Source organism: Ovis canadensis, chromosome 12 (assembly GCF_042477335.2).
Source record: "Ovis canadensis isolate MfBH-ARS-UI-01 breed Bighorn chromosome 12, ARS-UI_OviCan_v2, whole genome shotgun sequence".
NCBI lineage: Eukaryota > Metazoa > Chordata > Mammalia > Artiodactyla > Bovidae > Ovis > Ovis canadensis.
In genome coordinates, this window is record NC_091256.1 from 86,879,494 (window position 1) to 86,892,199 (window position 12,706).

At 42.0% G+C, this 12,706-nt stretch overlaps 1 protein-coding gene across 1 annotated transcript in view; it reads right to left on the minus strand.

The window, feature by feature from the left end:
• ASPM (assembly factor for spindle microtubules) overlaps window positions 1–12,706 on the minus strand; it is a 62,315-nt gene that overhangs the window by 2,155 nt on the left and 47,454 nt on the right. The window contains exons 19-27 of the mRNA XM_069544984.1: window positions 11,288–11,454; window positions 9,159–9,255; window positions 7,642–7,851; window positions 6,134–6,286; window positions 5,127–5,315; window positions 4,341–4,533; window positions 3,832–3,986; window positions 1,305–1,481; window positions 78–247 (exon numbers count right to left, since the gene is read on the minus strand). Coding sequence (XP_069401085.1) covers window positions 78–247; window positions 1,305–1,481; window positions 3,832–3,986; window positions 4,341–4,533; window positions 5,127–5,315; window positions 6,134–6,286; window positions 7,642–7,851; window positions 9,159–9,255; window positions 11,288–11,454 — 1,511 coding nt within the window. The remainder of the gene's footprint in view (window positions 1–77; window positions 248–1,304; window positions 1,482–3,831; window positions 3,987–4,340; window positions 4,534–5,126; window positions 5,316–6,133; window positions 6,287–7,641; window positions 7,852–9,158; window positions 9,256–11,287; window positions 11,455–12,706) is intronic.

A 12,706-nucleotide genomic window follows, 5' to 3' on the forward strand; every position in this document is an offset into this window, starting at 1 on the left:
GCTACCCGGGAAACCCTGGCTCAATGAACAAATGAACACTTGGTGACACGCAGCTGCAGGGCACATTTACTGCTCACCTTGAAACCATTCTGGTTCTTACAGGTGTTTCTGGAAAAAAGGAAAGGCTCACAGAAGAATTCTTCTTTTGTTTACAAAGGATTCTTTCAGTATTCACTTTATGCTTATGAGCTGTAAGTTTGTAGAGACTATAAATACGGTCGACAACTTTGGACCTACTTTGAACATCCTAAAAAAGAAAATGTATGTTTATTAAACTAGTTTATGTTTATTAAAATAGGATTAAACTTCATATCCTTTCTTTGCCAGAAAAATCAATCACAGTTAACAAACGCTGTGCAGTAACTGACAAGCTTTTAACCGTAAAAAGCCATGCTCTCCAAGTGCAGCAGTTAGACTGGTTTAAACTATAAACTAATTTAAAAGAATAACAAAGAGGGCAAACACTCAAAAATGATACACTTAATTCCATACCGAATAAAAAAAGCGAACATTAGAGTCAATATACCTATTCTACATCGTTACCAAGTCTCGTGAATTCTACCTCCTCAAAGATTCCAGCGTTACCCACCTACCTCTCACAGAAGCAGCCCCAGGTCAAGCACAGTCTCTGGCCCAGACCCCTGAGTGCCTACACTTGCCTCCTTCCTTGATGGTCTCCCTACCTCTACACACTCTCCCAAACCCATTCTTCAATCAGCAGCCAAGGTGATGTTAAAACTTAAACTGGAACATATTCCTCTGCTTAAAACACCTTTAGCGGTTTCCTGCAGTTCTCAGGATAAAGGTCACAATCCTATCCTGGCCCACGGTGAGACCTGCTGACTGCACACCTGGAGAGGGTAACGCAGAGACCTCACCAGGGGATGCCTGACACGTCTTTACATCACAGCGAGAGGATGAGAAGCCAATACACTGGGCTGCTTCCTTGTTTGCACGGTTCTTGCTTCCCTCAAGTACATGGAAGCCGGTTGCTCCTGTGTGTGCCCAGTCACGTCCGACTCTTTGGGGTCCGATGGACTGTGGCCCACCAGGCTCCTCTGTCCATGGAGGTTTCCAGGCGAGAATGCTGGAGTCGGTTCCCGTTTCCTACTTCAAGGGCTGTAATAAGGTCTACTTCTAGAATTCAGCTCCTTTGACATGTGAGGAACAATCAGGTCAGCCCAAAAAGAAGGTGTGAACACACACAAAACCCTATTTAAGTTATGATACTTTCCGCATAAAAGTCTTGGGCTTAAGAACATGCAAAAATTACCGCAAAGGAAAAAAAGCTGATGAATACTCACCGAAGCGCGAGTTGTCGTCTTTAATAAAACAGCCAACAAACAACAGGTTTTTGTGAAAATGCTTCTGCTCTTGTCGGCGACTTTGTCACCAGACTTTTCCTGGTACATCTGCAGAAGCTCCAGCAGTGTATCTACACAGTTTTCGACATCATAAATCGCTGAAGTCGTCTTCTCATACTGGAGGGGAACAGAACCAGGTTACGAGTTACAATGAGGGCAGATTCTCTTAGAAACACCAACTGAGAAGGAGGCTTAGAGACAAATTTTGGACCATCTGCATCAAGAGCGAGGACTTTATGAGATGACTTTCTGAGGTCATTTCTGGATCCATCTTGTATGCAGATGTGCCTTTTAATGTTTTTCTTCCAACCTACTTTATTTATTTATTTATTTAGTTTTTTAGTTTTTTAATTTTAAAATCTTTAATTCTTACATGCGTTCCCAAACATGAACCCCCCTCCCACCTCCCTCCCCATAACATCTCTGTGGGTCATCCCCATGCACCAGCCCCAAGCATGCTGCATCCTGCGTCAGACATAGACTGGCGCCCAACCTACTTTAAAGTTCCACAAAAAATGAATCAAATCTGAAATCTCTGAAAATGCACACCTTGATGTAAATGAAAACAAGGTAAAAAACAAGGACATTTTAGCGAGACCCTCTCAGAAAAAACATACCATCTCTGTGATAGATAATCATAGCTGTGATAGGCACTCATAGCTGTGATAGGCACTCGTAGCTGTGATAGGCAATCATAGGTTAAGATAACCATAATGGTAAGAAGAAGGTGAGCTTGCTTTAAAATAAATAAATGTGATGATCATTAGCCAAGAATCTATCTTTCGTGCTTCAATTGTGAATCGCATCATTAGATTCATGTTGACATCTGCATGGCAACAGATAATGCTACTGGTACTAAGAAAAAAACAGCAAAGCGATGTGAACACTTAGCACTTGTTTGGCACATCTGTGGATTAAGCACATTATGTGCACGGATTCATTTATTCTCACAATAATATTATGAGAAAGGTATGATGACTACCGTCAGTTTACATTAAAAAAAGGGAAGCACAGAGAGGCTGAGTAACCCAGAGTGAGCGGCAGAGCTGGGATGCAAGCCCAGGCAGTCTGGCATCAGAGCCTCTCAACCACCACTCCTCAAAAAGAAAAAAACCCAGGGGAAGTCTCGAAGTTACGGCTGATAGATAGGGCGAGGAGGATAAACCTGCCATGTCAACATCTCTGCATGTGTTAAAGTTTGGTGGAGACTACCTTGAGAAGTCCAAGGCCAAAAGGCTGACATTCATACCTAGAGTGTCCCAGGGAGCCCGAGTACAGCGGTGGTATCAGCCTGTTTTGCCACATGTGATAGGAAGAGGTGCTGCTACCCTGGTACAGCACAGCGTGTGGAGGGTCGGCTCTGGCAGGGGATATATGTGAGCCCACGTCCGGCCCCACCACTGACCACACGCTGGTCCTTGGGCTGGGACCCTCCCTCCTGTAAGGATGATTATTCCTTCATTACAAGATGGGAGTGAAAAAACTGGCTTGAATCTCAACATTAAAGACTTGAAGATCGTGGCATCTGGTCCCATCTCTTCATGACAAATAGGGAAGAAGTGGAAGCAGTGACAAATTTTCTTGGGGTCCAAAATCACTGGGGACAATGACTTCAAGCCATGAAATTAAAAGACGGTTGGTCCTTGGAAGGAAAGCTATGACAAACATCTCTTTGCCAATAAAGGTCCATATAGTCAAAGCTATGGTTTTTCCAATAGTCATGTACAGATCTGAGAGTTGGACCATAAAGAAAGCTGAGCACTGAAGAACTGATACTTTCAAATTGTGGCACTGGAGAAGACTCTTGAGAGTCCCTTGGTCAGCAAGGAGATCAAACCAGTCAATCCAAAAGGAAATCAACGCTGAAAATTCATTGGAAGGACTGACGCTGGAACTCCAATACTTTGGCCACCTAATTTCTGATGAGCCAACACATTGGAAAAGACCCTGATGCTGGGAAAGATTGAAGGCAGGAGAAGGGGGTGACAAAGGATGAGATGGTTAGATAGCATTACCAATTCAAGGGACGTGAATTTGAGCAAACTGTGGGAGATGGTAAAGGAGAGGGGAACCTGGCAGGCAGCAGACCATGGGGTCGCAAAGTAGGACATGACTGAACAGAAAACAACAACAAAATGGGAAGGATGATACAAACCACCTCAGAGGATTAACATGAGGACTTAATTAAATGATGCATGAAAAGCACTAGCACGTGGTTAGCAAGTCCTTGATAAATGCTTGCCATCACTGCTATCAACACTACAAAAGCAAAAGAAATAAAATCATAACATTCAGCGTTTCTATGTACAGCTATGTTACATGAGTCAGCATATCCCCCTAAAACCCTGGCATGTAGTAAACGCACTGTAACTTGGAGATCTCAGCTCTAGAGAAAGTAAGCATAGACCTAACTTGCTGGAGGAGAGCTCTGGACCACGGGACGCTTCACAATCGAGCTGGAAAGTACCTTGGCGACATTAAGCAAGACTTGCACGGCGTATCTGATGACCTCCATACACGGGACGCTCCGGTTACAGCTTCGGATCAAGACAAATACTTTAGAGATTGCTCCGCTCTGGGCCATCTTCTCGCAGCAAACTGAAGACAATCTAGTAACTGCCTCTGAAAGAGGAAGAAAAAAAAGAGATATATTCACAACAACAGAAATCAGCATCTTAACTACTCGTGTGTGCTAAGTGGCTTCAGTCCTGTCTGATTCTTTGTGACCCTACGGACTATAGCCCACCAGGCTCCTCCATCCATGGGGATTCTCCAGGCAAGAATGCTGGAGTGGGCTGCCATGCCCTCCTCCAGGGGGTCTTCCTGACCCAGGGATCAAACCCACATCTCTTACATCTCCTGCACTGGCAGGCAGGCTCTTTACCACTAGCGCCACCTGGGGAGCCCCTTCTTTGCCTACTCTAAGGTAAAAATGCATTTCTAACCTTCTACAAAATACTGTGGAAACAAACTAACCCAGGTGCTTCAGGGCCTCAAGCACAGTGGAAAGGTACTTGTACGTCAGGAGATGGTGCAGGGCAAATACTGTTCTGTGGTAGAGCTTGTTTTCTTCCCGAATCTCCCTGTTAACACACTGAAGTCTCTGTCGAATGGCTTTAGTTTTTGAAGTATCATTTTTCTTCCTCCAAGAATATCCTCTCCATAGTGCCTTAAAGAGACAAACCAGTAACTTGAAGATTGCAACCCCTGATGTTGTGAATTTATATCTGTATCTACTTCCAAAGAAAGTAAATATTTTCAGTAAAATTATATGATGCAGTCAGACACTTTGCAAGTAGAACTTCAATTCAGGATCTAATAAAGAGCAAAATAAATTTTTTTAAGAAGAAATACGTATAATATTCCTGCATATGAGCTAAAATAGCATTCATTGGTCAAAGGTGGCTAACTGTATTCAAAATGAAAAAAATACCTTTGCAGCTCTGTCATCAACTTCCTACAGGGAATTTGAAAATAAAGTGCTTAACAATGAAATTATGGTAGCATAGTGCTTATGAATGATTCTATTGGCCAGCCTTAGTTTTCTAGAATGTGTGCGATTGTGCTTTTTGAAATGTTAGATGTAGAATTCCCGGGTGGTCCAGTGGTTAGGACTCAGCACTTTCCATGCTGTGGCTTGAGTTCAATTCCTGGTTGGGGAACAAAGATCCTGCAAGCCTTGAGGTATGGCCAAAAAATAAAATAAAATAAAATGTTAGGTATCATGTAGATGAATTGCAAAATCATAATATTTTCAGTTACCTGAATTTTAGCGATTCTTTTGTTCAAGTTTTCCTGCTTTTTACGGAGGAGGAAATGGCGGACAGCTCTCTGTATTACGGAGGCAGCCCTGCTGTGCTGGCTGGCTTGTTCTCGAGCTTCACGCTGAATGTTCACGATGCTGTGTTTCTGAAGAAACCTCTTACGCTGTGATCTTGCTCGAAACCATCTCTGTTTAAGACGGATGAAGATCTTTATTATTTCCGGTTTTTAAAAATGAATGTATACATATATATACAAATGAAATAAATAGAACATTATATTGAATACCTTTCAACCCTCCCCAGTGGCATTACTTTTCCACTCAAGTTAGTGCAGATCCTTCCAGGCCACAGTATGTGAGTGTGAGTGTGTGCCTGTGCAAGTGTGTGCATGTGAATTCAACCCTGCACAACATATTCCTCATTTCATAATTTATATAAATCTTATTAAGCTGTGTATTCAATTACTTTATTGAACATACACAAATGGGATTCTTATTCAGAATACATAAAGAACTCATAATTTATTAAGAAAAAAACACTCAACAGAAAAACAAGCAAGGTATATGGAAAAAAATCTTTTTAAAGCACATTATACACAGATAAGAATCTGAATAATCAACACAGGTGAAATGTTTTTTTCAGAATTGTTAGCAGTCAAAGGAAATCCAAAACAAAAATGATATAATTTGCCATTCATCAAAATGACAGAAATCACAGAGTCTTCCAGTGCCACAAGTTGGCAAGAATGTGGAGAGAGAAACAGGTACCCTCAGATGTTGCTAGCAGAGGAGTAAATGAGTCCAAAGCACCAGAGAATAATTCATAGCTTCAGTGCTGTGCCATAAAACATCAACTTATCTCTAAACCATCACGACATCCTAACAGCTGTGTGGCCAAAGCTAAATGTCATATAACCTTACTAGAGGTATTTGGAAATTGCTTATGAAATATCAAAAAACTTTAAACAAAAATTAGATCATAGTCTTAATGCAAAGGAAAGCTAACCTGAATACAGATGGCTGAGTTAAGCTGTTTATTGTTAGCGTTCTTCAGAGCCATGTGACGCCTGTAGGCTCTTTGAATTCTAAGAGCAGACAGGTGATAAAAGGCAGCTGCTGCGAAGTGAAGAAGCCGGATTTTGGCTCTCTGCTCCGAGATCTGAAGGAGAAAAAAAATTAACAATCAAATAGTTAACTCTTGAGACGATCAACCAATGCTTATTTCTGTATATCTTCAATATCAAGTTATATAAATTAGCAATAGCAAGTTAGCTTTTAACTATTAAAATTATCTACATTGTAACTTGAAGTAATTATATTCCTTTGCTGCTGTTGTTCAGTCCCTAAGTTGTGTCTGACTCTTTGCGACCCCACGGACTGAAGCACACCAGAATCCTCTGTCCACGGGATTTCCGGGACAAGAACACTGGAGTGGGGAGCCATTTCCACCTTCAGGGCATCTTCCCGACCCAGAGACTGAACTGCATCTCCTGCATTGGTAGGTGAATTGTTTACCACTGAGCCACAAGCCCCCAATTATATTCCTTACAATATGTTCAATGGTGAAACCCCTAACTGAGGGTATAGAAAGCAAAATTATATTTGGGCACTTCACTCAAGAATTTAATTAGGGGCTAGCTAAGGCTTAAAATGTACCAGTTGTACCAGGAGAGGTCTAGGAATACTAAACTCAGGAAGGGCTGGTGTGTTCCAAGCAGACTGGCTGGAGACGGTGATAACAAGCGGGACAAACATTGGACTGGATCTCTCCAGTGTTCCGGAGGAGGCACTGGCACCCCACTCCAGTACTCTTGCCTGGAGAATCCCATGGATGGAGGAGCCTGGAAGGCTGCAATCCATGGGGTCGTTGAGGGTCAGACACGACTGAGCGACTTCACTTTCACTTTTCACTTTCATGCATTGGAGAAGGAAATGGCAACCCACTCCAGTGTTCTTGCCTGGAGAATCCCAGGGATGGGGGAGCCTGGTAGGCTGCCGTCTATGGGGTTGCACAGAGTTGGACATGACTGAAGTGACATAGCAGCAGCTCCAGTGTTCTGGAGATGGTGATATCAAGCGGGACAAACATCTGACCGGATCCCTCCAGTGTCAGGCAGTGTCGCCATGTAGAGGACTCCTGTAGCAGAAGCTCCCAACAGGGGCCTTTGGCCTTCAGAATTCCAGCTTATACTCAATGAACAAAACACAGATTTCTCCTTTAAGTTTTTTTTTTCTGTTTGCCAGTGCCGCATATATAGGATGCCCAGGATGTTATGAATACCCTAGGGAGGATTCTTCCCTGCTGCAGGTGTGGACGTTATTGCAGATGGTCTTACAACGCCCTGACAGAGTTGCCTGTGGTAGCACAGGACGACGTGGATGACAACCTGCTTCACAGGTGGAGCCCTCACTCAGACTTCAGCTCCTTTGTTGAGATTTATTGCCCGAGAGAATCTATTTTGTATTTCTGGGAAGCATCTACGGGAAACAGATATCCTGCTTAAAAATACTCACCCTTTTCCTTACGAGCCAACCACGCACCAGTGCTTGTAGGACAACTGTAGATTTTTTTAATTCGACATATTTCATCCTCTGATGCTTCCCAGCCTTCCTGGCTCGTATGAATCTCTGTATGGTCAAAGCAGCTGATTTCTGCTGAAGAAACACCTGCCTTGCTTTATATCCTCTGAAATTTGCTTGGATCAAACAAGCAGCTTGATGTCTCTATAAGGAAAAATTTGCAAGTGACATTAACATATAGATATAATATTTCAACTCACTGGAGGTTCTGGAATTTCTCAATGTAAAATAAAATGTATAATTATATTTCTTAGTTTAAGATGTCATATGTCATAGATTTCAAAACCCATAGAGGTCTATAGCTGAAAGTGAAGTTTTACGGAGGTGTAAACCAGGAATTATAGATACCAGGTACTCTTCCCCTCTCTTCTTCTTAATACTCTTCATTATGAATGAGCAAAGGACTAATATTACTACAGGACAAAGGGACTTAGTAAAACAACTAGTTACACTCTAGAGAAGAGAATGGACGTCATAAGCAGCTATGAGGGAAGCTGTTGGCAGCTTCAAGAACTGTGGCGTAGTCCCAGCCCATCTTAGGTTCCTCAATTCCAGAACATCCTTACAATCAAATTCCAAGACATGTAAAATCTCTGGATTGAAACAGGAACTAGATTTGTTTTATGACACAGACCCCCACATATTAGTTGACTGACCTTGAGCAAATCCCTTTTTGTCTCCAGACCTTGCTTTACTCATCTATAAAATGGGAATGCTGACAATAACTATCTCGTGAGAATCCCCTTAGTAAATATATAATAGAAGCTGTAATAATAATAGTGGGTATATAATCATACATAGTGAATATTACATGAATGTAAAAATTTACAAGTAAACTTTTAATTTATTAAAAGATCATAGGTATCACTGCTATTCTAAAACTGATGCTAAATATTTTAACTAGATCACCAATTGTGGCTGAAAGAGTATGTGTTAGACTCATACAGACAGGATATGCTATATCTATTATGACTTTTTTTCAAACTTGGGTTTGAGAATACTTTACAAATACAGGTACACACACAAATATTTACAAATAGTATTTTTATGAGTGAATATAATTTTTAATTGACTGCAATGATGTACTTAAAATAAATGTATTGCTAAGTCACTTCAGTCATGTCCGACTGTGTGACCCCATAGACTGCAGCCCACCAGGCTCCCCTGTCCCTGGGATCCTCCAGGCAAGAACACTGGAGTGGGTTGCCATTTCCTTCTCCAGTGCATGAAAGTGACAAGTGAAAGTGAAGTCGCTCAGTCATGTCCGACTTAGCGACCCCATGGACTACAGCCTTCCAGGCTCCTCCATCCATGGGATTTTGCAGGCAAGAGTACTGGAGTGGGTTGCCGTTGCTTTCTCTGAAATAAATGTATAGTTAGGTCTTTGCTCTTTTTGTTTTCTATTTTCTAAAGTAGTTCTTTACACATGAATTGCTTTTTTTAACACCTACTTTCGTCACTAAGGATTGTTCATGAGTTGTTCTTCCAGAGAGTACAGCTCTCCATCTTCTCTGAATGATGACTGCTGATGCTCTCACATTCAAAAACCTACAAAGCGATTATTGGAAAGTGATTTCAAAGTAACTTATTCAGCAAGTATTTACTGCCCACCCCCATAAATACTAAAGGAGAAAGAAGGTAAAAGAAAGGCAATGGGAGAATAAACAAAAAGTAGAAATGAGTAATTTATATTAGGTTCTAGCAATCAGGATGGTACAAACACACACAGAGAGATACAAACAGATAACACAATGCAAAAGAAATTTTACAATTGGCAATATTTCAGTGGTCAAGAAATATTAAGTTCTAGAATGACAAAACATTCTGAACTGGATCAGGGAAAGTAGGATTAGCTGGATCTAGAGAAAAGCCTCAGTAAAGGGATGGTGGTAGAATGAGTGGTAGAGAATAAAACCTGAGTCCACATTGTAATCAAGTCTCTGAGCAGACAGAGGTGGTCAAGAAGAGAGCTCGGGAGGGGGGAACAGCATCAGCAAATGAGAAGGGGACACTCAACCGAAAGAAAAGATGAGCACCATCAAAAGACCGAAAAGAGACAGAACCGGAGAAAAACTTAAAATGTGAGGGACAGTGATTAAACTTTAGCATCAATATAGTAGTAATAGGCAACAACATAGAATGGGCAGGTCTTTATCTGTTTGTTCACAACTGTGTGGAAAAGACAGAGAGGTTAACCAAGTCATGTCACCACTTTTCCTAGAAAATAAGGCTGAATGTCAACAGGAAAACTAAATACTGGTCCTTAATAGCTGAGAAAAGCAACTCTCAGCTATTGTTAAGCCTGACTCTACCCATGGAATTAATCAAGAAATGCTTTTAACACAAGTGTGCTCTCCTAAAACAATCTTTAAACCACTGATACAATAATTCATCAATTCTGGGAACGGAAGAAAAAATTCTTACACTACGGAATAAACAATAGCATGAACAATCTGGTAAGAGCTTCTGAAAAGGTGTTTCAAAGAAATGAAGTAGGAAGAGGAAAATAGAATTAACATAGACAAGTTGGTAATTATGTCATCATTAAGGATAGAGAACAGGTGATAATACAAGGTTAAAAAAAAAAGGAAAGAAATGTTGCCAACAACTAAATCAACAAACAAAATGGACCAGTGCACTAACAAGCAAAGCAACAGTACTAGGCCCTTTTACCTACTTCCCATTCCTCCCTCTGTACCCTTATCCTTAAGAACCTCAGTTAATCAGATTTCAGTAAATACTTTCACTTCATGGCAAGTAGATGGGGGAAAAGTGGAAACAGTGACAGATTTTATTTTCTTGGGCTCCAAAATCGCTGTAGATGGTGACTGCCACCACGAAATGAAAAGATGCTTGCTCCTTGGAAGAAAAGCTATAACAAACCTAAACAGCATATTAAGAAGCAGAGACATCACTTTGCCAACAAAGGTCTATATAGTCAAAGCTGTTTTTCCAGTAGTCACGTTTTAGATCTAAGAGTTGGACCAGAAGGAAGGCTGAGCACCAAAGAATTGATGCTTTCGAATTGTGATGCTAAGAGAAGACTCTCGAGAGTCCCTTGGACTGCAAGGAGATCCAACCAGTCCATCCCAAAGGAAATCAGTCCTGAATATTCATTGGAAGGACTGATGCTGAAGCTGAAACTCCAATACCTGGGCCACCTGATGTGAAGAACTGACTCGTTAGAAAAGACCCTGATGCTGGGAAAGACTGAAGGCAGGAGGAAAGGGGATGACAGAGGATGAAATGGTTGGATGGCATCACTCACTCAATGGACATGAGTTTGAGCAAACTCTGGGAGATAGTGAAGGGCAGGTAAGGCTGGCATGCTACAGTCCATGGGGTCACAAAGAATCAGACATGACTGAGCAATTGGACAACAACTGGATTATACCATCAAGACTCTGTCTCAAAAAAATAAAACAATTTCAGAGATAATTTTGTTACAATAATGGAGAAAACATCAACAAACCATATAAATGAAGCATAGCAACTATTTAAAAGAAAAACCAACAAGCGGTATTATTTGATACACAAACACACACACACCACACTGCCCCCTACACAGCGGGCACAGTACCGTCTTCTCTGCTGTTGGGTGCAGAAGCAACGCTGAATGATTCTAACAGCTCTTAACACAGCCAGATACTCCTTACGTGCTTTCCGGCACCTGTACCAGGCTTGAATCCTGCAGGCAGCTTTCACTTCTCGTAAATATTTCCTGGCTTTGTGTCTCCTCCACACAGCCTATTAAACAAATAAACATAACAAATATGCAATGAGATGTCTAATTTTTTTTTTTTTAGTCAGTATTGGAAAACAACTAATGTAAGTTCAGGCAGACAAGATCAACTGCAGAAACGCCGTCACATCCCAACTCTTCTGTGAGGCTCGCTCATCCCTGACATGTGAGCTCTCTGAGAACAGTGGGCTGATCTGTGCTTTTACCCCTGTGGCTGGCTGCCGGCTAGGCCTCACACAATCCTAGCAAGTATTTAAGCTGTAAGAGCTGCACAAAGCCTGGGAAGCCAGGTGCGTGCGCTGCCCTCACCTTTTCAACCCTGTGAAGGAACACAAAGGACACGCACGTGCTGACTCCGCTTCTGGGGAGAGGACGGGAACCTCCCCACCGCCCTCCCTACCCCACCTCAGATGCACCTGGGTTCAGGCCAGCTGGCTGCGGAATCCCAACATCCATCCAGCCGCGACCATCAGACTTTCCGATTCTGGCAACCCTGCAGCTGACTAAAAGCTTAAGTAATATTTACAACTTAAGTGCTTAGCACGATACTCAGCGCTACGATTCCTTACGGTAACACAGGTAGGCACTATTACCTCTAATTTAGAGATGAGGAAATGAAGGCCCAGAGGAACTGACACCAGTAAAGGAAATTGCTGAAGTCACATTTAATAAGCAGCAGACCTATCTTATTTAATCTTGACAAAAATCTTGTGAGATGATAATTAAGCTCTTTCTTTCACAAAACAGAAATTAACGTTGAGACTTGTTACCTCATAGTAAGTGAATAGGGTCAAAATCTGAACCTGAGTCTACTTGATTTCAAAATACCTACAACAGGTATGATAACTACCTCCTACGTGGGGGTCGGCTTCTAAACTCAGCTGACAGGCAAGATTGGTACGTATGGTCAAACTGACTCCTGTGGTGTCCTTGACTCAGAGTATTTCTATACGGTTTTATGTAGACAAACACCCCCTAGAGGGAGCCAGGTATCAGTCTTTTTGTCTCCGCGGGCTCAAAGGTGGCTCGGCTCTATTTAGGTTCCGTGTAAGGCCAATCCCATCCTCTGCTCACGTGGACCCTGAAGATCCTAATGTCATTGCCCTCTGTTCAGTGTGATTCACTTTCCCCAACCTACTGCCTACAGCTTCCTGACTGGCCACCCGCAGCCTAGTCCATCTTCCACATTCCTGCCTGAGTAATTTTTTGTTTTTGCCACACTGGGGGGCATGTGGGAACGCAGTTTCCTGACCAGGG